General features: G+C 48.0%; 1 protein-coding gene across 3 annotated transcripts in view; it reads right to left on the bottom strand.

Annotated features, from left to right (window-relative positions):
• Rgs3 (regulator of G protein signaling 3) overlaps window positions 1–22570 on the bottom strand; it is a 116154-nt gene extending 93584 nt beyond the window's left edge. For 2 of the 3 annotated variants that reach the window (XM_060381167.1, XM_060381168.1), the window contains exons 1-5: window positions 22399–22554; window positions 5761–5811; window positions 3093–3151; window positions 2024–2118; window positions 469–537 (exon numbers count right to left, since the gene is read on the bottom strand). In XM_060381167.1, the coding sequence (XP_060237150.1) occupies window positions 469–537; window positions 2024–2118; window positions 3093–3151; window positions 5761–5811; window positions 22399–22477 (353 nt within the window). In that variant the 5' untranslated portion in view covers window positions 22478–22554. Of the gene's footprint in view, window positions 1–468; window positions 538–2023; window positions 2119–3092; window positions 3152–5760; window positions 5812–22398 lie in introns of all 3 variants that reach the window. The other variant, XM_060381172.1, reaches the window with a different exon arrangement.
• Between the last annotated feature and the right edge of the window lie 265 nt (window positions 22571–22835).

The raw sequence follows: 22835 nt of genomic DNA, 5'->3' as shown, positions 1-22835 counted from the left end.
GAGTCACCTTCCCACACTTGCTCTCTTTTTCATTCATCCCATTGCTTTTGTGAGGTACTCATTCGGCATGTGTGTCCTGGGCACTAAGGACAGCGGTGACTCAAAGCAAAGCAGGCCCAGTGATTACAGTCCTATGGAACCGGGTTACATGCACGCTGCCACTGTAATTTATCTCCAGACCATGCCCACTGTCTCTTCCTGGACAGTGGGCACTTTCAAAGCAGAGTCTTCTTGTATGCTACTTGGCATCCCTGGAGGCTGAAGCCCTGCCTTGATACCAAGAGCTCAGCAAATGTTCACTGACAACGGTGTCTTGGTGTCTCCTGTGTCATCACCTCCATGTGATAGGGACCTGGCGTGCCAGCCTCGGTAACTCATTTATCCCAAAGGCATGAAGCAAGTCCCTGCTGTGTGTCGGCACCCCTAACCCAGAGAAGGTTCTGAGTCCAGCTCAGCAGGTCTCCTCACCTGGTCCCAACAGCTCCGTTCCACACGGTCACCAGAAGCCGCTTCTGATCCTCCTCCTTTGGGACAGGACTAGGAAGCAAAGCAAACCACCAGAGCGTTAGGAGGGCCCGGCGACAGGCCAGGCTCGCAGAGCTGGCTACAGTTTACCACAGCTGGGAAGGAATCCGCAGCACTGGCTGAATGAAGTGCCACGGCGTGGAAGATGAGTCCACAGAGTGAGCGTTTATACTGCATTGTTAAGGACAACAAGGAGGCTAGGACACAGCACTGTGTTGGTATAATATATTCTTTTGGAATGTATACAATTGATCCTTGTTCTTTCAAACGCTGAGTTCTCTACCCCAGACACTGCATTGTGATGCTTATTCTAAACATCACCTGTCTCAAGTTTGTGTAAACACGCCACCATTTGTTCTCTGCTACTGCCTTAAAACAACCAGCCAGTGTGAGCAATGGAGAGGATAGGGTGGGACATCCTGGTCTGGAGGGAAGAGAGATGAAACAGGAGGGAGGAGGGGAGAATCTGGAGGAGAGATGGACCAGACCTAAGATATGACTAAGAGCAAGTATAATGGCTGAAATCTGAATGGTAGGAAACTATGCAGGTTTGGAGGTTTAGGATGGAGTAATCATTGCCCAGCATTGTGCTCTAGGTTAATTAAATAAATCTTAGTCTCTGTGTGGTGATTTGGATATACAGCAGGTTTAGGAATAACTGCTGCTTAACTAAAAAATATATCAAAAGTAAATATTAAAAAACCACAACACCACTATAAGACAGGCCTGTGTGGTAAACACACACGGAGGTTCACGCCCACACGAATGAAGGGAACTGATTAGAAATGCAGCAAGTCATATCTATGTGAGTAGGAGGGCTCTGAGTATTTTCTATCGTCTTCCTTTTGTTCACCTGTATTGTCCAATTTTGCATAATATGCAAAAGAAAGCCAAAATATTATGATTCCTTCTCACTAACAGGAAAAGACTAAATGCCCATGACCTTCCCATTGGCCCCAGCGTATCCAGACACCAGGGATGGAAATAATAGCAGTAACAACAGCAGCAGCTCCCACTCTGACGGGCGCTGCCCCACTCCCCACCTAAGAGTCCTCAGCTCCCTGAGCAGAAACTGTTATTAACTCTGTTCTACAAATGAGGAAGCTGGGGCTCAGCGAGGTTAATGATTTTAAATGGGGGGGGGAGCAGGTAATACCTCCCCTCAGCCTGGAAAATTCCTTCTATTGAAGGTGAAAACTTGGCCAGAGGCAGTGGGAAGCGGGTTATTTTTTTGGGGGGTGAGGTGGGAGGTGGGGAAGGCAGCCCTAAGCTAGCCCTAAGCAGTTAGGAGAGCCAGCCAAGTGAGACATTATCACAGCAGGCCTCGAGGCTGGGCCCAGGCCAGGGATGCAAGGACACTGGGGATGAGAAAACAAAGGAATCCTTCAGAAGTCGCTATTTTTCTGCTTAGATCTGTGTCTAGATCTGGCAAACAGAAATTTCCAGACAAACCCTCCCTTCCTCTGCTCTCAAGGGCGGCGCTGCTCCCGACTCTTACATGAAGAAGCGCTCGTTGAAAGGTGGGTCTCTGCAGTCTAGGATGGTCTGTGTTCTCTGGGAGCTTATCTGGTTGTCTTTGGGGATCAAAGAAACCTTGAGTTGGAGAAAGTGAAAGCATTAGGTGATTGCTGAGCCACACAGCCACCAGACCCTGCAGCCAGCTCTGAGCAGCCAGCTGTGAACAGACAGATAGCGCTGCACTGCTCCAAACTAAAAGCTTCCCGGGGTCCTTCAGATCAGCCTGTAAAGAGGACAGAGTGGAGTCCCATCACAAGCAAGGAGCCTGTGGCCAGTGGAACAGAAACCAGGGCAGCGGTCAAAGTGGTAGTTCCAAGCAGGCAGCAATAGAAAGGGCAAAACTGTATCATCTCTACCCTTCCCCCACCAGAAAGTTCTCACCAAAGCCAAAGGCCTCCTCCCTTCTAAGACCCCAGGAGCTCCTGGGCACTCTGTTCCCTCCCCGAAGAGGCCCCAAGGCCCTGTTCCTCTATAGCACCTTCTTTCCTTCCCCCCCCCCCCCCCCCCGCCGCAGGCCTCTAGCCTGTTCCTATGAAGCCTTTCCCCAGCTCTTGGTAGGAAGGGCTTCAGGAAGGAGAGGGAAGAGAGCATCAAGCCTGCGTCTCGGTTGCCACAAGCTGGGATGTCCCTGGCCTTTGCCTTCCTGGATCCTTCACCACTCTGGATTCCCTGCCAGCGTCTAGCGTAGAAAGACCTTTTAGCCCTCAGGGAACCCCCTTCCACTCTCCTGCCTGAGCCTGAATGTTCTGCCTCTACTTTGGTGGGGAAGAGGGTGAAGGTGCTGTTGTCCATAAGAAAGCTTGTATTTTGGTCACCAGCATGGTCAGTATTGACTGTGTGGATCACCGAGATCACCTTTAAGAGTCTAGCATAAAGCCCAAAGCCCTAGGGAATATGTCAGTCAAAAAACAAGAGTCTAGGCCAACACAGAGCCTCACAAATACCCACTACCTCAGACCCCAAACCCACAGGTGTGCGTGGACCTCGAGCCTCCACGCAGGCACAGAGCTCCTCAGTGCCCCACACCTGCCTCTAGCCCCATCACATACCTTCACATATGGATCACAGATGCCAGGCACTTTGCTCATCAGGCTTTTGCCTTCTATAACTAAAAGAGAATTGAGAGGTTAGGGTGGATGAATGGGGATACACACGTATTTCAGCACAGGCTTGCTCTCATTAGTGGGAAGATATGAAAATATAAGGCGTATCTGTGAGCAGTAGGCTTCTGACCCTGACCCCTGGTCTCTTTGACATGCTAATTGATGGTTGTTACCCCCTCTCTGTCTGGTGTCTTGCCACTCCCCTCACCCCATTTTCTGACAGCCCTCACCAGGGTATAGAGTGGGGAGTGCTGGAGGGCAATTTACAGTGTACTCAGTCTAAGCCATCACTGACTGAGAGAGATGTGGCTGCCAGAATGACCCAAAAACATAAGGAGCTTGTGCAGACTCACAGAGCAGTGGAAATGACAGTTAAATAGAACCTATGTCCCTTGACTCCCAGTCCAGTGCTCTCTCTACCTCCCAGGACGGCCTCCAGGGATAGGAGCCCAGGCTGCGTGGGGCACTGTGCTATGCGGTATCCCAGAATAGTCACAAGCTCGGAGTCCAAAGGCAAGCAGACCCCGCATAACACCAGCTGCACCATTCACTAACCATGCGTGTGAGAACAAGTAATTCTGGTGTTACCAGATGGACGGCTCCATACCTCCAATAGCTCAGGGCGATGCTCAAGTGACACTTACGCTTTTAAAATAAAAGAATGTTTCTAAAGCAGGTAGTAGACTGCCTGGCCAATAAGTAACTGTTTTATAAAAATGTTTGCTAAATAAAAAGAATGAATAAGGGCTGGGTAGGGGTCCAGTTAGTAGAGTGTTTGCCTAGCATGTATGAGGCCCCCAATTTGATACCCAGCATTAACAACAAAACAGAAAATGATGATGATAGATAGATAGATAGATAGATAGATAGATAGATAGATAGATAGATGGATAGATAGATAGATAGATAGATAGATAGATAGATAGATAGATAGACAGATAGATAGGCAGGCAAACAGACAGGAAGGAAGGAATGGGGCAAGTGCTTTCCATGAATGTAAGAACGGCTCTTGCCTGATGTCCACAGCAATCTGGTAATAGGTCTTACAGAACCCAGATCTCTTGTTTTTTCTTTGTGTTTTGTTTGGTTGGGCTCTGGAGTTTGGCTCACATAGAGCCTCAGCAGTCTCGGGCATGAGGCCTGGGAAGCCAGGCTGGAAGGGACGAAGAGCTAAGGCTGGGGGAAAGCCAAAGCAAACTACACGGGACAAATGGTGTGGCGAGGGCCAAGATGCATTTTGCAAAAACTGTTTGCACAGCTGGAGAGTGAGCCTGGCAGAAACAGAACACCCCTCTTTTGGTCCTTGGGAACTTCACATTGGGCCCCTTAAGGCCAGGAGCAAAAGGCCCAGGCGCCTGCTGTTCTCTGTCCTGTATCCTAGCTACTGTTCTCTGAGAGCATATCCCTCCCCTCTAGGGTGTGGCTTTCGTGGGAAGGAGCCAGGCCTGGTGACCTCCTGGGTCTTCCTGACAGCTGATGGGCAATAGGTAGCCCTGACCACACCCTCACTGTACTCCTGTCATGGTGGAGTGACCAAACCTCAGGCTACGATGAGGACCCAAAACAGGGGGCAACAAACAGCCCCTGAAGGTGGGTTAAGGGCAAGGAATGACTCCTGAGCCAGAGGTGGGGTGAGCAAAAGCCAACCTTCCTTCCTGAGGCCCATTGACATCCCTGGTAGCCACAGTTTTTGCAGAATCAGAGGGAGGAAAGGGTCAAAGGAGGGAGCTAGCAAAAAGAAGACAGTTGCACAGGCACCAACAAACACTCCTGTGGAGTATCTATTCCTGAGGAGGAATATATTGTTGTGGATAGAATGGGGATGGAGAGGAAGCCTAAAGAGACAGGTGGGGCCTTCCAAGCTAACCTGAAGAGTCCAAACATCAAGGGCCACAACGAAGTGTGGCAATCCCCACATGCTGGGTGGGAGGAAGGACAAAGGGATTAAGTGGGCAAGTCACATCCCCCCTGGCAGCCCACAGCACCAGTTGGACACAGGGAAGTACTTCTCCTTGCTGTCAGTAGCCCTTAGCAAGAGGCAGTGCTCTCCCCTAACTGCAGTTCATGGCTTTCCAAGTCATCCTCCCGACATCTCTGCTGTGAGCTGGATGCTTTCTCTACCGATACAACTCAAGCAGTCCTTGAAACAACCCATGAGACGGTCGGTGTTTCCGGCACCGCGTGAGGAGAAAACTGAGCTTCTCAAGTTTACTTAGTGAGCAAAGCCTGGGAGCCAGAACCCAGATTCTAGTGGCCTGTCTCCGAAATCGATGGCCTTCACCATAACCCTGCGCTGCCCATCAGTGTGTGAATAAACGAAATAATGAGAGAGGCAGAGAGAGAGAACCAGCAGGGAAGCTAGGAAGGCTTTTCTATGGCCCCTGCTGTGCCTGGCCTGAGTGTAACTTAGATATCCAGAGGCAACGCCAGCCTGCTGAGACTACAGGTCTAGCAGACAAACTCCAGACGTTGCAGAGTGAGGACAGAGGCTGGGTCTACAGAAGGAGCTCCGAGCGAGCACCCACTTTGTCGGTGGACAGACGGCAGACTGCTCTAGGAAAGGAGGACGGGACTGCCCGTCCTCTCCCTTGGTGAGCCGGCACAGCATACTCACTGTGTAGCAGCAGAACCCGATCCTGGACTTTAATGGACAGCTTCAGTTGACCTAAGGAAACAATAAAAGAAACACCTTCACTTCTGCTCCCTGCTGGGGAGACCGAACAACGGTGATAAGGGAGCTCTTTCTGTTCATGTGGCATCATCCAGAGACGTGCATTATCTGACTGGAAGCCACCTGGTTCTGTGTCCTCTCCCCATTAGGAGTGCCTTCCTTCCGAGGTGACTCCAGCCAGACTGATGCCATTCTGGTGATGGGGAGCTCACACCTGCATGAGGCAGCCCAGACAAGAGTGGACAGTGTCCACACTGGCAAAGGACTAGGATTCAAGACTCTGTCATACTCTGCCGCAAGGAGGTAATATTGCCAATGCTGGTAATAGCCACTGGAATTTATGTGTGTGTGTGTATCCTTCAGCTAGGTTCCCATCAGAAACGAACTACCCACATATGCGCACAGGCTGCTGGAAAAGAAGAAAAAAGACAACATGGGAACCCCTGAGGTGCTGCCTATAAAATTATAGACAGATGTGGTGGTGCATGCCTTTAATCCAAGCACAAGGGAGGCAGAGGCAGGCAGATCTTTGTGAATTTGAGACCAACCTGGTCTACAAAGTGAGTCCAGAACAGCCAGGGCTATACAGAGAAGCCCTGTGTCTAAAAACCCAATAATAATAACAATAATAAATAAATAAACAATTGATAGCTATACTGGGCAATGGTGTGGTCTGGTTCTATGTGGCCTGGGGCAGGTATATTATCGACAAGTTAGTTATTTGTCTGTTTTCAGATTATTTAATGTGTGTGTTTGTTTTATCTGCATGCATGTCTGTGCTGCTCGTGCATGTCTGGTGGCACTGAAGGTCAAAAAGCTCTGATCACCCTGAACTGGAATTCCACAGGGCTGTGAGACACCTTGTGGGTGCTGGGAACCAAAGCCAGGTCCTCTGAAAGAACAGCAAGTGATCTTAACCACTGAACCATCATGGTTCACCCCCAACAAGATTTTAAAAAGGACAAATTTCAAAGGAAAACACCTTGTGTGTGTGCATGAATGTTAAAAAAAAAATACATCAAATTAAAAATAGAATTGCCTGAAGGGAAGAGAGTGGGAATTGGATGGAAGTAGTTAAGAATTGTAAGTTATGCCGTTTTCCAGCTCCTGCTGTTTTAGCAACATGAATGCATCCGTGAGCAACAACACTCCTATAACTAAAAGCGCAACACTCAGGAGGCAGAGGCAGGAGGATCTCCAGTTCAAGGCCAGCCATAGCTAATAGCACGATCCTGTCAACCAAAAAAAAAAAAAAAGACCACGATGTAGCTCAATCTACAGTGCTTGCCCAGCACACATGCAAGGTCCTGAGTCCAACTCCAGAGAGAGAGAGAGAGAGAGAGAGAGAGAGAGAGAGAGAGAGAGAGAAGAGATAAAAGGAATGGAGGAAAGGAGAAAAATCAAAGAAGGGAAGGGAAAGATGATGAGTGACCTGGGCTGGGAAGCAGGTGAAGAATGGGGACCTGAGTGGAGTGGTTGTTTGATTCTGGCTTCTCCTGTTTTTATTTAAATGAAAGAAAAATAAACTGAGACTTCAGCTTAAGATGGAGAAATGGCTTCCTGGTAAAGCACTTACATGCAAGTGTGAGAACTTGGGCTCGGACCCACATCACACCTAGCACAGTTCTGCGTCAGTGATCCCCACTCTCTCATGGGAGTCAGGAGTGGAGACCCAGTCCCCAGAAGCCTGAGGGCCAACTAATGGGGTGAATGCATTGGAAGACAAGTGTCTTCCTAATGAGGGTTACCATTGCTGTAGTGAAACACCATGACCAAAAGTCATTGGAGGAGGAAAGGCTTTATTTGAATTGCACTTCCACATTGTAGTCCATTACTGAAGGAAGTTGGGGCAGGAATCTGGAGGCAGTAGTCCATACAGATGCCATGGAGGGTGCTGCTCACTGGCTTGCTCCTCATGGTTTGCTCAGGCTGCTTTCCTGTAGAACCCAGAACCACCAGCCTAGAGCTAGCCCCACCCACTAGGCTTGTCCCTTCCCCATCAATCACTAAGTAAGAAAATGCCCTCCAAGTTTGCCTGAAGCTCAATCTTATGAAGGCTTTTTCTCAGTTGAGGGTCCCTCCTCTCAGATAACTACAGTTTGTACCAAGTTGACATAAAACTATCCAGCACAGGAACAGTCTGTGCTTCAAGTAAAATGGAATCAAGGACCAATATCCAAGGTTGTCTTCTGACCTCTACACATGTGTGCCTTTACTCTACTCCCACACTTATGGTACCTACACACACACACACAGAGAGAGAGAGAGAGAGAGAGAGAGAGAGAGAGAGATATTCAAAACCAAACCAGACAAAAAGTCAAGTCCTCCTCACAGACAGCTACATCCATCACTTGCCAGACATAAAAATTTCTGAGTCCAGCAGTCTCCTTGAAACCTCAGGCAGCCACAGGATTCTATCCACGCAGGGACATAAGCTGATAGGCCAGAGAGCAGGGCCAGGAACCTATGTCTGATTCATAAATGAGCCCTGCCTAGCTGTCCCTGCCTAGCTGTCCCCTCCAGTGAGGGAAGTCCTCTTCCATGATGAGAGTACGTTCTGTTTGATGCTCTATCTAAATGGATAGTTGGTAACTTCCATTAACCTGATTTGGTCCTGCCACCTGTAGGCTGTCTCCTTTAGACCTGATGCCCAGAGTCATTCAGCCATTCCTCAGGCACGGTGAGATACCTTGTCACTATCCCAGCTGTTCATCTCTGTGTGTGCCCTCCAAAACTGGGCTGATTCCTGAGACTTGGGCTTCTTTACTGACTAGAAGACAAGCAGGCAGCCTTCGGGGAGCAAAAAGAAAGGAGTCCTGCATCTTGAAATTCTGCATGAGGCCCCCAATATTACATTCCAGTAATCGAAATGCCTCAATCCTCACGCTCAATCCACAAACTGCACAGAATCCAGCCTCCACCCATCAGAATTCTTGCTGTTCTCCTCACCAGGTTGCAGGCCTCAGAAGGCCAGGAGGCCCAGTCTAGTTCAAGCCCGCTGGCCGCTTCTCTCCCAGGAGCACAATGTCCACAGCTGGGAGGCGGGCTAACGATGGGGTTCCTGCACTCCAGGCTGTGATCAGATGATACTGGAGGGTGATGAGGTACTGGGATGAAAGGGAGCATGGGAACCCAAGGGATGGCTATCTCAACGTCCCTAAAATTGCTACTCTGAGGCTCCATTGTGCCTAGAAATCTGCTGCAGATCCCATGTCTGCTACATGGTGGGGTGGGAGAGGAAGCTTTGAAACAGACATGGCTACAAGTCATGGGATAGACCTCACCAACCCAGTGGCATCTAGGTTTAGCATGAAATGTTATTTGTTGCTGAAACCGCTGCCAGTGCAATGTCAACTCTGGCCCAAACACACTCCAATCTGCAAAGCAGGCCCTTGGGACTGCTAACTGCATAGCACCAAACAACAGCCTTCCTAGAAACGGAGGCATGTCCCCACGCACAAAAATCACCAGCTCCACTGGTCAAGCCTGTGAGAGGCAGGGCAGATCTGAGCGCACAGGCTTCTGCTGCAGCAGGCTCCTAGCCCGATAGGCCGGACAGGGGTATGGGCCAGGCCAAAGCTGGAGCTGAAGCGGAGAAAGGTCGTAGGTCAGTGGTTCTCAACCTTCCTAATGCTGTAACCCTTTAGTACAGTTTCTCATGTTGTGGTGACCCCCAATCAAAAAAAAAATTATCTTCATTGCTACTTCATAACTATAATTTTTCCTATTGTTATGACTTGCAATGTAAGTCATTTTTTGGAGCTAGAAATTTGTCAAAGTAGTTGCAACCCACAGGTTGAGAACCACTGTCTAGGTCAAAGATTGGCTCAGAGACTACAAGACCTGCCAAGGGGGTCTACTCACAGAGAGCCCGGGGGCCTTTCCCAGGTAGTAGCAGAGACCAAACCAAGCAGCCAGACAGGCTCCTGGTCAGGCCGCCTAGGCTCACGGAGGAGGTTTAGATCAAGAATAAGCGACACCTCCTCCCCTGTCTTCCCTATCAGCTCCGCTATCAAATGTCCAACGCACAGGGACCCTCAAGCCATGTTACTCCTCACTGGTGACTAGTCATACATAGACAGTGACTTGGATCTAAAGTATCCAGGACTGGAAACAAAACTCAGCCCAATTCTGCACTCCTTCCTGTGCAAGTCTGCTGGAATCCACAGTCGTGCCCTGCCCCCCAGCACCTCCTCCTTACAGGACAGTGTACCACACCTTAACTCAAGAAACCAAGAAGGGGAATGGGCATCGTAGCACATGCTTTTAATCCAGCACTCAGGAGACAGAGGCAGGTGGATCTCTGAGTTCGAGGCCAGCCTGGTCTATATAGTGAGTTCCAGGACAGACAGAGGTATGTAGAGAGACCCTATCTTAAAAAAAAAAAAAAAGCCAAGAAAAGGCCAGCTAGATGGATCAGCAAGAGGCAAAAGCACTTGCTGTATAAGCCTGACAGCTTGAGTCTGATACACAGAGCCCATGGTAGGAGGAAGGAACAAACTCTCCACAAGCTGTCACACCCATGCTATGGTACCCACTCACTTACACTCATACCCACATGCACACATTACACAACAACAATAATACATAAAAAATAATTTAAAATGAAGGAAGCCAAGAGAGTGTGAAAGAGATGGCGGGTTCCAAAAGGCATCTAGTCTAAAGAAATGAACCACTAGGGAAAGAGAAGACAGATCAACCCTGAGTCTTCAGCTGATCTGAGAAAAAAGCAAGCAAGATATGGCCCCCTTCATTTTTGTCCTTTGCAATAGTCCTACTTCATCCTTGCACTCGGGGTGTGGCCTGAGAGAGTGCCAAGTGCCTTGAAGTGTTGAGGCTAAGGGCTGAAGTCATCACCGCAAGGTTGTGTGGGAGTGAGGACCTGAAAGGACAGTTACCACGGGACTGTAGTTGATACCTTTTCTATCTGCAAAGGATCCTGGTAGTGGGTGCCCAAAGAGCCTGTGAGGATGAACTGGGGACCCATGGCCCAGAGCCAAAGCAAGAACAGACAGGACCCCATAGGCTGGGATAATGCTAAAGGGGGGAGCTTAAAAAGTTCAGACAGAGCAACAAACCCCAATTCTGTTAAGCAGCAGACTGAGAGGTACAGGCTTGCTGTACAGCGCACACAAAGAGCTGCCAGAGAAAGTCTGTCCTTCAGGACTTACTCAGCAGGGGACCACGGGCAGTTGAATTTACTCACAGGAGCCCTGGTCCAGACTCAGAGAGGACGAGGGAAGTTAGGCAGCTCTGCTCTCTGTTCTCTGATAAATGATAGGCAAGGTGTCAGGCCTGGGAGCCACACGGCTCTTTATCCTTAAATTCCAGTGTCTGCTGGGTGGAAGACTCTTGAGTTCCCTGCAGGTTCATCCAGTTCCTTTCTGGTGAAGGCTAAAGCCCCAGAGGGAGGGCTGAAGATAAAGCAGCAGCGTTGTTGAATGGAGATAAAAATTGCCATAGGTCCACTTGCTTTGTGTGACTCTCTGCTTCCTGTCCCATGTCTAATGCTGACTGATGTCCCAAGCTGCTTTTCCTTCCAGAAACACTGCGCTAGCCAGAGGAGTCTTCCAGTCTTTCGAGCACAAACTCATAAACTGGCTTTCAGGTCTCCAGATGATTTCAGTTCCTGTGGGACATTTGGAAGGGATTCTCAGCTCTTCCTGGAAAGTCAGTGAATTACAATCTCTGATATACCACCATCGACATCCATCCTTAGCTGAGCCACATTCCCAGCAAAGCCTTTGATCCTGCAGGGCTCAGATCCAACACCCCAGAGGCAACGACATGACCCCCCCCAAGTGTCCGAGCCACCGGGGAGAAGGCTAGATGTTCGCAGGGTGCCCAGAGCTTCACTAAATGCTTCTCGTTGCTTTTATTCCTCAGGGTAACGCCATAGAATAGTTACTGTTCTGAATCCTCGCTAGGCAAGCTAAGTGGAAGCGAAAACCGGACATCCAGGCTGTGCAAGCAGCAAGTGGTTGGCGTGTGACAATCAGACCCCGGGCATCTACTGTGGTTGGTTCAGCATCTGTGTACAAGGCCTCTGGTGCTCCCTCCTGTCAAGAAGTTGAGCTTAGAATCAGAGCCGTGGCTGGAGGATTGTAAGCACATACTGCTCTCACGGAGGGTCTGAGTTTCACGTCCAGGACCCACAGCAGGAAACTCAAATTGGAAGCAACTTCGTGGGATCCATCACCTTCTTCTGGCTTCTCCAGGCACATGCTCTCGGATGCAATGCCCGTTATACATGCACACATACGTTTTTTTAAAAGTAGAGACTAGTTCATCCGCTCCACTGTGGAGTGGACTTAGTTACTTCTAATTGAAAGTGGTAGAAGTGACAACAGGTGACTTGGAAGAACAGAACACACTAGGCATTAAAGGTCCCTTTTCTTTTTCTTTCCTTGTTTTTTAATGAATGGATGCCCGGAGTCTGATTGCCCACATGCCAACCATTTCCTGCTTGCATAGCCAAGTTGGTTCTTCTATGGAATCACGTGGGCAAGCTCTACATGTAACGCATCATTCTTTAACACTTTTAACATGGAATGGGGTAGCCGAGCACTCCTACCTACTTAAAACATTTTCCATCTCCTGGAAGAAATTTCGAACTCATTAGCAATCACCCTCGATTGCTTTCTTCCCTCCAGGCCCTGTCAACCAACTATTCTCCTTCTGTTTCAGTGGATCTGCCATTTCTAATAGTTCATATAAATAAAATCTTACAACATAGGTGCTTTTATAACTGGTTTCTTTTCACTTGCTGTAGTGCTACTTTTTAACTCTATTTATTTTGGTTTCTTATACCTCTACTTTCCTTCCACGAACCCCTCAACAGTAGGTAGGAGGGAAAAAAAAGGGTTAGAGGGGAGAGAGGGCGGAATTCCCTTTAGCTATTTCCAGCTGTTTAGAATCACTGGGTTCTTTGGGACAATACCAATATCAGTCATCAGGATATCCAGCAGTCCAGCAAACAGCAAACACAGCAGCAGCCTTCTTCCTTCTCGGAACATCTCTTGAAGCATTCTGACCATCTCCCTGAAGCATAACCTTCTCCTCTCTGTACTCTGGTATTTATACCCTCTCAGAGTCCTCAGAATCAAACTAACTGGAGCTGACAAAGACCACACCCCTCTCCAAGCCACACAAGGCTGTTACCAACTGTGGACAAACTAAAAGCAGCTCCATATCCCACACTTGGGATTAAAACAAAATCATATTTACATAACATAACTGACCTTTTAAAGAAACCAAAGTTTCTACTATAACTTACCATGTTTCCAAAATTTATCTATGTTGTAATATGTATCAATAACTCATTCCTTTTTCTGGCCCAATAATATTCTATTATATGGATATACCACATTTTCTTTATCCTTTCATTTTACAATAAGTATTTGGGTATTTCCATTTTGAAGTTACTATAATTATTGCTACTGTGAGCATTTATATACTATTGTTTTGTGACCAACATATAAGCCCCCACACATATTTGTAAGGACATTGTCATTTCTCTTACATATAAGAGGGGAGGGGAATTGCTAGGTCAAATATTAACTCTGTCTTAACTTTTAAAAAACCTACCAGACTCTCTTCCCAAGTGGCAGTGCCTTTTGCATTTCTGTTAGCCATGTACAGATGTTCAAATCTCTCCTTATTTGAATGTCTCAACATTTATTATTTATCTCTCTAGTTATAGCCCAATTACACCTCTTCGGAGGAATCTCCTCATTTGTTTGTTCCTGGTTTTACTTTGTTCTATTGCTCTTTTTTTGGTTGTTTGTTTGTTTTTTGGTTTTTGTTGTTGTTGTTGCTTGGTTTGTTTTGGTGTGTTTTTTTAATTGTTGTTGTTTTTACTTGTTTGGCTTTAGGAGGGTTTGTTTTATTTATATTTTTGGTACTGGAGATCAAACCCTAGGATTCAAACACGGCTAAGCAAATGAATTTCTTTTTGTTGTTGTTGTGTTTTGAAAACGGTTTCTCTGTGTAATAGCCCTGGCCTGGCCTGGACTATTTTGGAAGAGAGGGTGGAAAGAAAATAAAAGCCAGAAGATGGGGAGGAGGTCTGTGAAATGCCATCTTCTGGGCAATTATGCGATCATTACTATCCTAAACGCACGGTAGCTGTGGATGCCTGCACCAGATCCAAGTAGAGTGAGGCCCTCAGCAGGGGCTCAGGAGACCCTACCCTTCACTGCAGAACTACTTGCTGTGATAGATTTGGGGAGAGGGGAAGTCAGTGCCTTCAGTTGTACCATCGGTGACCCCACCAGGTTCCAGCAGACAGTTCCAACCCAGAGGTCACACAGATGGCCCTGGTTAAACTAGATGAGTCTCAAAACCGAAAGTTCTGAACCTGGGAGAAGAACAGGGATGGTAGAGATGAACTGATAAATGGAAGAAAGATTTTAGAAGGTTGGAAGTGAGACCAGTCAGAATGCATTATACACATGTACGAAGTTGGCTGATGAGAAAATTAATCAATATAAAGGAGAATAGCTAAAGTAAGAAAAAAAGGAAACAAATGCTGGCAGAGATGGAAGGAAAGAGGGACCTTTAGTCACGCTGGTGGGAGTGTAGAGCAGTACAGCCATTACAGAGAGCAGCAAAGAGGTTTCTGACAAAGTTAACAATAGACCAACCAGACGAGCACTGTAGCACTTCTAGGCATACACCCAAGGACTCCGCTTCCTACCAAAGGCACACTTGCACGTGTTTATGTTGCTCTATTCACAGTAGCAAGGAAATGAAATCAGCCTAGATGTCGACCCGGAGAGGAATAGACACTGAAAACAGGGCACAAGTGCAAAATACAATTGCACTCAACCAGAAAGAAAAATGAAATTATGAAAACTGCAAGAAAATGGACGGATCAGGAAATCATTCTACAGAAAGACTCATTCCTTCCCGTATGCAGAACCTGGCTCTCAAGGCCTGTGTGTGTGTGGGTGTGGGTGTGCGCGCACACACATACATATGAATATATGTGAGCATGTGTGTGGATTTAGGTCATAGGACTGGAACAAGAACCATAAGAAAGAATAGAAGGTGGGGGTGGGACAGGTAGTAGGATCCATGTGACTAGGGATGGAAGGACGCAGGAGCAAAAGGGGAAGAGCAGGAAGATGGAAGAAGAGGGCAGGACGATCAACAGAATAAATAAACTGAATAACACATAAATAATAAATATGCTTATCAGATGGCCATCAGCATGGCTCAGTGAGTAAAACTGCTCAGCAAGCAAGGCTGACGACCTGAGTTCAGTCCCCAGAACGCACAGTGAAAGGAGAGAACCAGCTTCTGAAGATCATCCTCTGACCTCTACACATACGCTGTGGCAGGCCTCCTCAGTCTCTCTCTGCCTCACACACACACCACACCATACCTGCACACACACAATAGTAATAATAAACGAAATTTAAAACTTTTTTCAAACTATCAGAAAATCTCATGTTGGAGAAGCAATTTACTCCTCTGTCCTTTCCCGAAGTTCTTGCTCACTGTCACATTTGCATGGCTTGCAGGAGGGAGCCAGCTGCCTCTGGCCTGTGCAGACTCAAGCAGCCCTAAGAAGAGGACAAAGTGATGAAAGACAGATGCCTCCTAACAATGGGTAGCAGGGAGCGGAGGCCTCCTACCAGGAGTCACATGGACAAGCCCTCTCCTAGAGGAAACTCCAGGCCCATAATACCATCAGATAACAGAGTCCCTGAATAACATCTTGGCTGCACGCCCTGTGAAAAACCCTGAGAAAAACCATTCCTCTCCGCCACTTCCAAACTCCCAGCTCTCTCTCTCTCTCTCTCTCTCTCTCTCTCTCTCTCTCTCTCACACACACACACACACACACACACACACACACACACACACAGAGATAGAAGTTGTCCAGTTTAGCTAATAAACACTGGGATAAATTGCCTCTACAATTTGGACAATTAAGTCTGATCTCAATTCCGAGAGTATTTTTCAGTTTTAAAAATTGGGAAAAAAAAAAAAAAAAACAGTGCTAAGAGATACTATTTAACAAAGACTGGAAGACTTTTTGTATCTTGAGGCCTGATTCTCTTAATAAAGTGCTGACAGAGAGGCTGAGGAGATAGCTCCATGGAAAAAGCACTAAGTTGCCCGAGCATCAGAACTGGAGTTCGGAGCCCAGAACCCACATAAAATGCCAAGCAGGCATGAACTGCCGTCTGGAATCCCAGCACTTGGGAGGCAAAGACAGAATTTCCCCTGGCAAGCTAGCTAGCTAGACTAACTAAATTCTGTGTGCTTTTGGTTCAGCCAAAGATCTTGCCCCGATTAAGTAGAGAGCAACTGAGAAAGACAACCAATGTCAAATTTGGGCCCATGCACACACACTACATGCATGCAAAAACAAAACAAAACAAAAGCTAGGCAAAAATATTTAAAAGCACCCTTTCCGAAACAGGATGCACAGAACAGGGCAGGGTGTAGGGTGGTGAGTGCAGGTCTGTGGAAGCCTCGAGTTTTCCTAGACCAACTTCCTATTGAGGTGTCTCTGAATTCTGGTGACAAGGAAACCAGAACCCATGGAATAAAAGATGAGGTTCTTTTGAACCTTTGCTTTTTGCACTGTGACCCTAAAGGGGTGCTCCCTTGGAATAGGGTAAATTACAACCAGACACAGATCCTCTCACAGATCCTCAAAGAACGGCAGCTCATTTTCAATAGTCACAGTCCCTAACACTGAATCAAGATGATCCCAAGAGCCAGGCATGCAAATGCACCTGTCATAAGTTCAAGCTCAGCCAGGGCTGTGTAGCAATTTGACACCCAATCTGGGTAACGCAGTGAGACACTGTCTACAAAATGAAAGGCTGGCTTGGGCTGCTGGTGGCCCTGGCACCTGGTGAGCAAAAGAAAAGACATTTTTTTAAAGCCCTGATAGATGAGAAAAGATAACATCTACGTGCCTGCCTTCTGCAGCAGACTCTAAACACCTAAAGAATGAAAGCACAAACCCGGCATGGTGGGGCACACTTGTAATCCCAGCATTTGGGGAGGCAGAAGCAGGCAGATCTCTGTGAGTTCAAGGCCAGCCTTGAACAAAGTGGGTCTAGGACAGCCAAGGCTACACAGAGAAACCCTGTCTGGAAAAACCAAAAGAAGAAGAGGAAGAGGAAGAGGAAGAAGAGGACATGGTATGGAAAGACAATGAATTGAAAAAGGCATGCCAGGCAAAGGCTGACCTGGGAAGCTACGTCAGTCCAGGAAATGTGAACGGTATCTTTACTAGAAATAAAGAGAAGGCTTATAACAGCCAAAGAGTTCATAAAAGTCACTACTCTCCAGAAAAATGATATTTATAAATCTGTATATTCATAATGTAACTTCAAAATATTTGAGGAAAAGGCTGGCACTGATGATGACAAGAGACTGACAAGTTTATAACTACAATAGGAAAGTGACATCCTTCTCTTGGTAACTGACAGAATAAACAGATAGAGAAAATAACAAAGATGCAGATACTGGGGCAACATGATGAGCAAGCCTCACCAGAGCTGACACAGGAGGAGAATACTGTACCCGCGGATTGCCAGATTCTCTTCAAGGACACACGAGTCTCTTAGAGTACGTGACGGTCTGCTGGGCCAGCAAGCACACACCTCAATGAATTGCAAAGACCTCAAGGGTGCAGAGAGTGGTCTCTGACCAAACCACAAAGTAAACAACGGAAACATTGCCAAAGCTGGGCTCGGTGGCACCTGCCTGTAATCCCAGTATTCAGGAGGCAGAGGCAGGAGAATTGTAAATTTGAGGCCTGACTGAGATATATGATGTAGTAATAGCTTATCTTAGTAAAAATAGGACTGGGGATTTTATGTACTGGCCAGGTATAAGGAGCAAAGTGTGTTTGTGTGCATCTGTCCATATATACTTTATATAAATATGGGAATTTTTTATGCATGTGTGCCATATATCTCAGTTTTCTTTAAAAAGAAAAAAAGGCTTACATGGAAGAACTGAAAAAGAACAAGGAGCTAGCAACAGCCACACTGAGGAATTTCTCAATATTCCCAAGCAGATGGAGTACAAATGACAGGAAAACAAATCAACGCTGAGGACTCTGCCCAGCAAATTATAAGCTCTGGAGAAATGGATGGGTTTCCTGAGCCAAGTCTAATGAGTCTGCCAGGCTTGGGGCAACAGGGCTGGAGACGAGGGCTGGTGGCAGTTGGCAGGGGCACGTCAAAGGCCTCCGGTTCAGAGACTGACCTTGTTCTGCCCAGCGTGGGGAGCAGCTGGTGGGCATCAGTCCCAAGCTGCATTCTCAGTACAGAAATGGATTCATTTTTCTCTGTGGTTTCAAAGAGAGGCAGAAAGCGAGGAAGCAGGGCCCTGGTTAATACCACTACCACAACAAACATGGAAAAAGAAAACGGCCAGCAAATGCGTGCCATCCCTCACAGCGCTCTCTGCCTTCAGAGGCATGCTTCCCTCTGATGAGCCAGGCTCAGGCGTGCCTCTCGACTGAGCCTGCCTTAAGACTGTTCCATAGCTGCCAGCTTTCAGGTTCAGTGGGCGTGACATTTCTGACAAGAGGTGGGTGGTATCACCTATGCCCATAGCAATTTCACAACACATCCGATATCTGATATTGCTATCAGATAGCAATCTGTGCTCTCTCCTGGCCTCTTGGCATTTCTAGGATGCTAGATACCCGAGGCAGGACAACAACTTGCTCAGAGACCACCCAGGCAGGTTGGTGATGGGGCTAGAAAGCTGACGTCCTTTCAAGATTTTCTACTAGTATCCAACATTTTTGTGAAACGGATTTTTCTATATAAAAAAATTGTACCTAAAATTCAAACAGAAGTTCCATGAACCCAGAACAGCCAAGATAATATTGAAGAATAAAATTAAAGGATTTATACTTTGGGATTTCAAAACTTACAACAAAGCTACAGCAATCGAGTAGGTGTAACATGTGGATGGTGACAAAGTAGCAGATTGGAAGCAAATCAGTAAGTCCAGAAAGAAAACACATTTCTCTAGTCGCTCCCTTTAAAAAGAAAATCATATTGTTTATATGTGTGTAGTAGATCCACGTGTGTGCTCCTATGTGTGCACATGCAGAGGCTGAAGGCAGATGTAAAGTGCCAACTTTTATTGCTCCCTGTCTTGTTCCCATGAGACAGAGTCCCTCACTGAATCTGGAGCTTGCCAATTTTGTTGCGGTTCTGTGTCCTGTTGTGTTTGTTTAAAACAGGGTACAGGGTTTCTGTATGTAGCCTTGGCTGTCTTGGAACTTGCTATGCAAACCAGGCTGGCCTCAAATTCACAGAGATCTGCCTGTCTCTGCCGCCTGCGTGCTGGCAGATCATGCCAGTCTTATTGAGGTTTTTGGTTTTTTGGCTAAGGTGACAGCCAGCAAGGCCCAGTGGTCTTCTTGCCTCCTTGTCACACCCCATTCCCTGTGCTGGGGTTATGTACCATGCCAAAGACGCACATGATAGAAACAGGGAACTTGTTCCACCGGTTGTGCTCGGACCGCCACACTTGTGCTATGGAACATGTGAACACACACAATAAGTACATGTGAAAGATATTTTTAAATGGAAGACTGCTATGTACGACAACATGAGCTTACCTTGAAAACACAAGCGAAAGGAGTCGTTCATAGAAAAACACACATGCTTCCATTCATATGAAACACACATGCTTCCATTCATATGAAACACACATGCTTCCATTCATATGAACCACACATGCTTCCATTCATATGAAACACACATGCTTCCATTCATATGAAACACATGTGCTTCCATTCATATGAAACACACGTGCTTCCATTCATATGAACACACATGCTTCCATTCATATGAACACACATGCTTCCATTCATATGAAACACACATGCTTCCATTCATATGCACCCTCGACAACGTGTACATACTGAGGCAGAAAATGCAGCAGTGATTGGTTGGGCTGGGAATGAGGGAGGGTTGGGAATTGGAAAAAAAAATGCTAAAAGTTACGGTATCTCTTTCTAGGGTGATGAAAATATTCTAAAGTTGACCACAGCAGTAGTTGCATAGCTCTGCAGATATACTCAAAATCGTGACGCTGTACGTTTCCAGTGAGTGAACTGTGAACATGGGTTATATCTCAGCAGCGCTCTTACCAAACAATTAACAGATACCCTAGTCAAAATGAGAGGCGTGACCCTGGAAGATACAACCAGGAACACCTCCTGTAACCTCTCCAAATTACGCCAGATTACAATAAAGACGGCAGACCCGGGTCCTGGCCTCGGCTTGTATATACCTTCCCTTGAAGTCAGCCAAGTCCCAGGGACGCAATGAGGCAGTCAGTGAGTGTTATCTGGATTTGGCCTTTCTTGGGGAACAGAAGTTGTGCTCATGACCCTCACTCTCTTTGTGTGAGAGAGACAGAGACGGAGACACATAGGGAATTCTGATTGAAATATTCTTTTCTCCTTGTGTTTGCAGAGATGCGGCCAGCTCCTTTAAATGTTTGCTGCAGCATCACCGGGTTCCCCCAAAGTAAAGCCCACTGTTGAAGGCCAGGGGCTACCTGTTGTGTTGGGAAGAGGCCAGGGAACTGAGAAACTTAGCAAAGATATTTGCATCAAATGGAACCCACATTGGCTGCAAAAACTGACCTGGAATCCATTGCTTCCAAGTCTGGATCATGTTCAAATACCTCTAGGAAGTCTTTAAGGGTTAGATCCTCAGGATCCACTCATGATCATCCAGTCACACTCTCTGGGTCCTGGAATCCTGTGTGCTTTCAGGGGTGGGACATAACCCAACGGCGTAGAACATTTGCTTAGTGCTGTGGCCCTGGGTTCAGTCTCCAATACCACAACAACTAAAAGCCCAGAAATGCTTCCGATCTGGTTTGGTAATCACTGACAGGAGTCACCATGAACCCATGAGCAAAGAGCATTCAATGCCCAGTGACAATTACTAGCCAACAATAAGCTCACTGTGGCAAATAGCAACCCAGGAAACAGCACTATTGCAGGAAACATTTTTCAAGCATTCAAATTACTGTCAAAAAGATCCAAGAAGAAACCACATAAAAAGAGCAGGCGTCTCCCCTTCCTCCCCAGGTCCTGCCTGCCTCCCGAACACTCAGGTGGCAGCCATGGGTCCACTTGATAGCCATCATTCCCAACCCAAAAGCTATGGGCCAGGCTGGAGAAGCCACACCCTTCCGGGACTGGACCTTCCCTGCCCCAGCCTGGAAAAGAGTTTAGTTGAACAAAAGAACTCAGAGTGACTGTGAAGAAACGTTCACATCATAGCAGCTAAAGGGCTTTTTCACAAAACTGAACACACAGAATGATGTGAATCTTGTGAAAATTAGGAAGGAGCGGGTGAAGACACCTAGAAGAATGGAAACTAGAATGTCTTTATTAGCTTTCAAACTTGAACCTGGGAAAGCTGTAGCTCCCTGACCCTCTCTTATCTGGAAAACTCTTTTGTCTCAGAGAGCCCTGCGTCCCACTGGAATTAATAGGGTTGGCTTGTAGGGCTTGGGCAGGTTAAATGAAGCCATGCGGCTGACACACTGGCACAAGCCACGTGCCTAGTGAGTCCCTCTGTTTTCACCCTCCAGCACCGGAAGCAGCGGAGTCCAGGCTGCCAGACTGCAGCCCACCTCTAGGAATCGACCCGCTGCCCTTCCATTACTCCCCCTGCTCCTGGGGACCAGAGGTGTGTGAGTACTGAAGAGCCAGACAAGCTGGAGGGCAGGGAAGCCAAGGACCCTTCTGGAAGGCCTGTCTCCTTGTGTGCCCTGCCTTTGAAGCGAAGTCTGGCTCTGCTGCAGTACGCGCTCCAACTTCACAAAGGACGAGTATTAAAGTTAAAACAGCAGTGCTGGGAAGGCTTGCGCCAGCTAGCAAGCCCCCTGCGCTCCACATCTCCTCTCAGCGGCTCTGCTTTGCAGAGGGGGAACAGCCCTCCTGACAGGGAGAGCTGTGCAGGGTGGTGATCTGGGGAAGGGGTGCGAGCCTTTCTGTAGTTCCTTGGAAGACCAGGCTTGCACAGGCCTTAGGGACAGCTACTGTCCAGCTGCGCTTTGGAAGAACTGAGAGTCTGCAACTTTGGGGCTTGTAGGGCCTCTACGGTCCCTTCCTGTTCCCCTGACGCTTTCCTAAGGTCTGTCTTGGAGTAGAGACAGCTCTCATCCCCACTGAGAGCCTCCAGAGGGGACCCCACGAAGGCAAGGCCACATAAGCTAACCCTTCCATCACTAACCCCTGAGTCAGGTGATTGAGCTGTGCTGACACAGTATGCTAGACCCTGATTTAACCTGGGGCGCTCCGTGGATACAAGGCAGACCTCTGAAAGATGAACTGGGACACGATTATTGCAGCCAAGTGAGGCAGAACCGACTGCAGCTGGCAGCGAGCAGCAGGTGGTGTCCGTTGACCTGCCGGGCCTGGAGGAGGGGGCCAGAGAAGTAGCCGAAACGGGAAGAGCACCTGCTCGCAGCCTCTCTGCCACGGCAGGGGCTTTCCTTTCTGGCTTGGATTGCCAAGGAAGCAGTCCGTTCGCTGCCTGGCCCAGAGGCACTTACCAAAGGTGGTGAGATAGAAGGACAAGGTCGGGTGGGCGCGCCGGCTCCCGAGGGAGACGCGGTGCAGGGAGCGCTCCATGGCGTCCCTGTGGCGGACGCCGGGACAGGAGGGCCTGTCCCCAAGGCGGTGGTTGTGTGGGTGCAGTAACCCGGGCAGCAGGCTCAGCTTTCCCCCACCGCACCAGCGCCTCCCGGGTAGGCGGGATCCGGGGCCCGGCTACACCGCGCGTTGGACCGGCTGGGCGCGCCAGCCCCTGATTGGCCCGCGCTGGTTTGAATGGGGAGATTTCCACCTGACCTGGCTGACGCGTGCGGGCCAAATCGGGGGAGGGTAGGCTCCTGGAGCAGGGAAGACTGCCACCGGCTACCAGAGGTGGCTCCTTCCCTAGTGATCCCACAGGAACCCTAGCTCCAGCAGCAGCCCCACAAGCTGTAAG

This window comes from Meriones unguiculatus, chromosome 3 (assembly GCF_030254825.1).
Source record: "Meriones unguiculatus strain TT.TT164.6M chromosome 3, Bangor_MerUng_6.1, whole genome shotgun sequence".
Lineage (NCBI taxonomy): Eukaryota > Metazoa > Chordata > Mammalia > Rodentia > Muridae > Meriones > Meriones unguiculatus.
The sequence above is the reverse complement of the archived record's forward strand: the minus strand, read 5'-3'. Positions and strand labels throughout refer to the sequence as shown.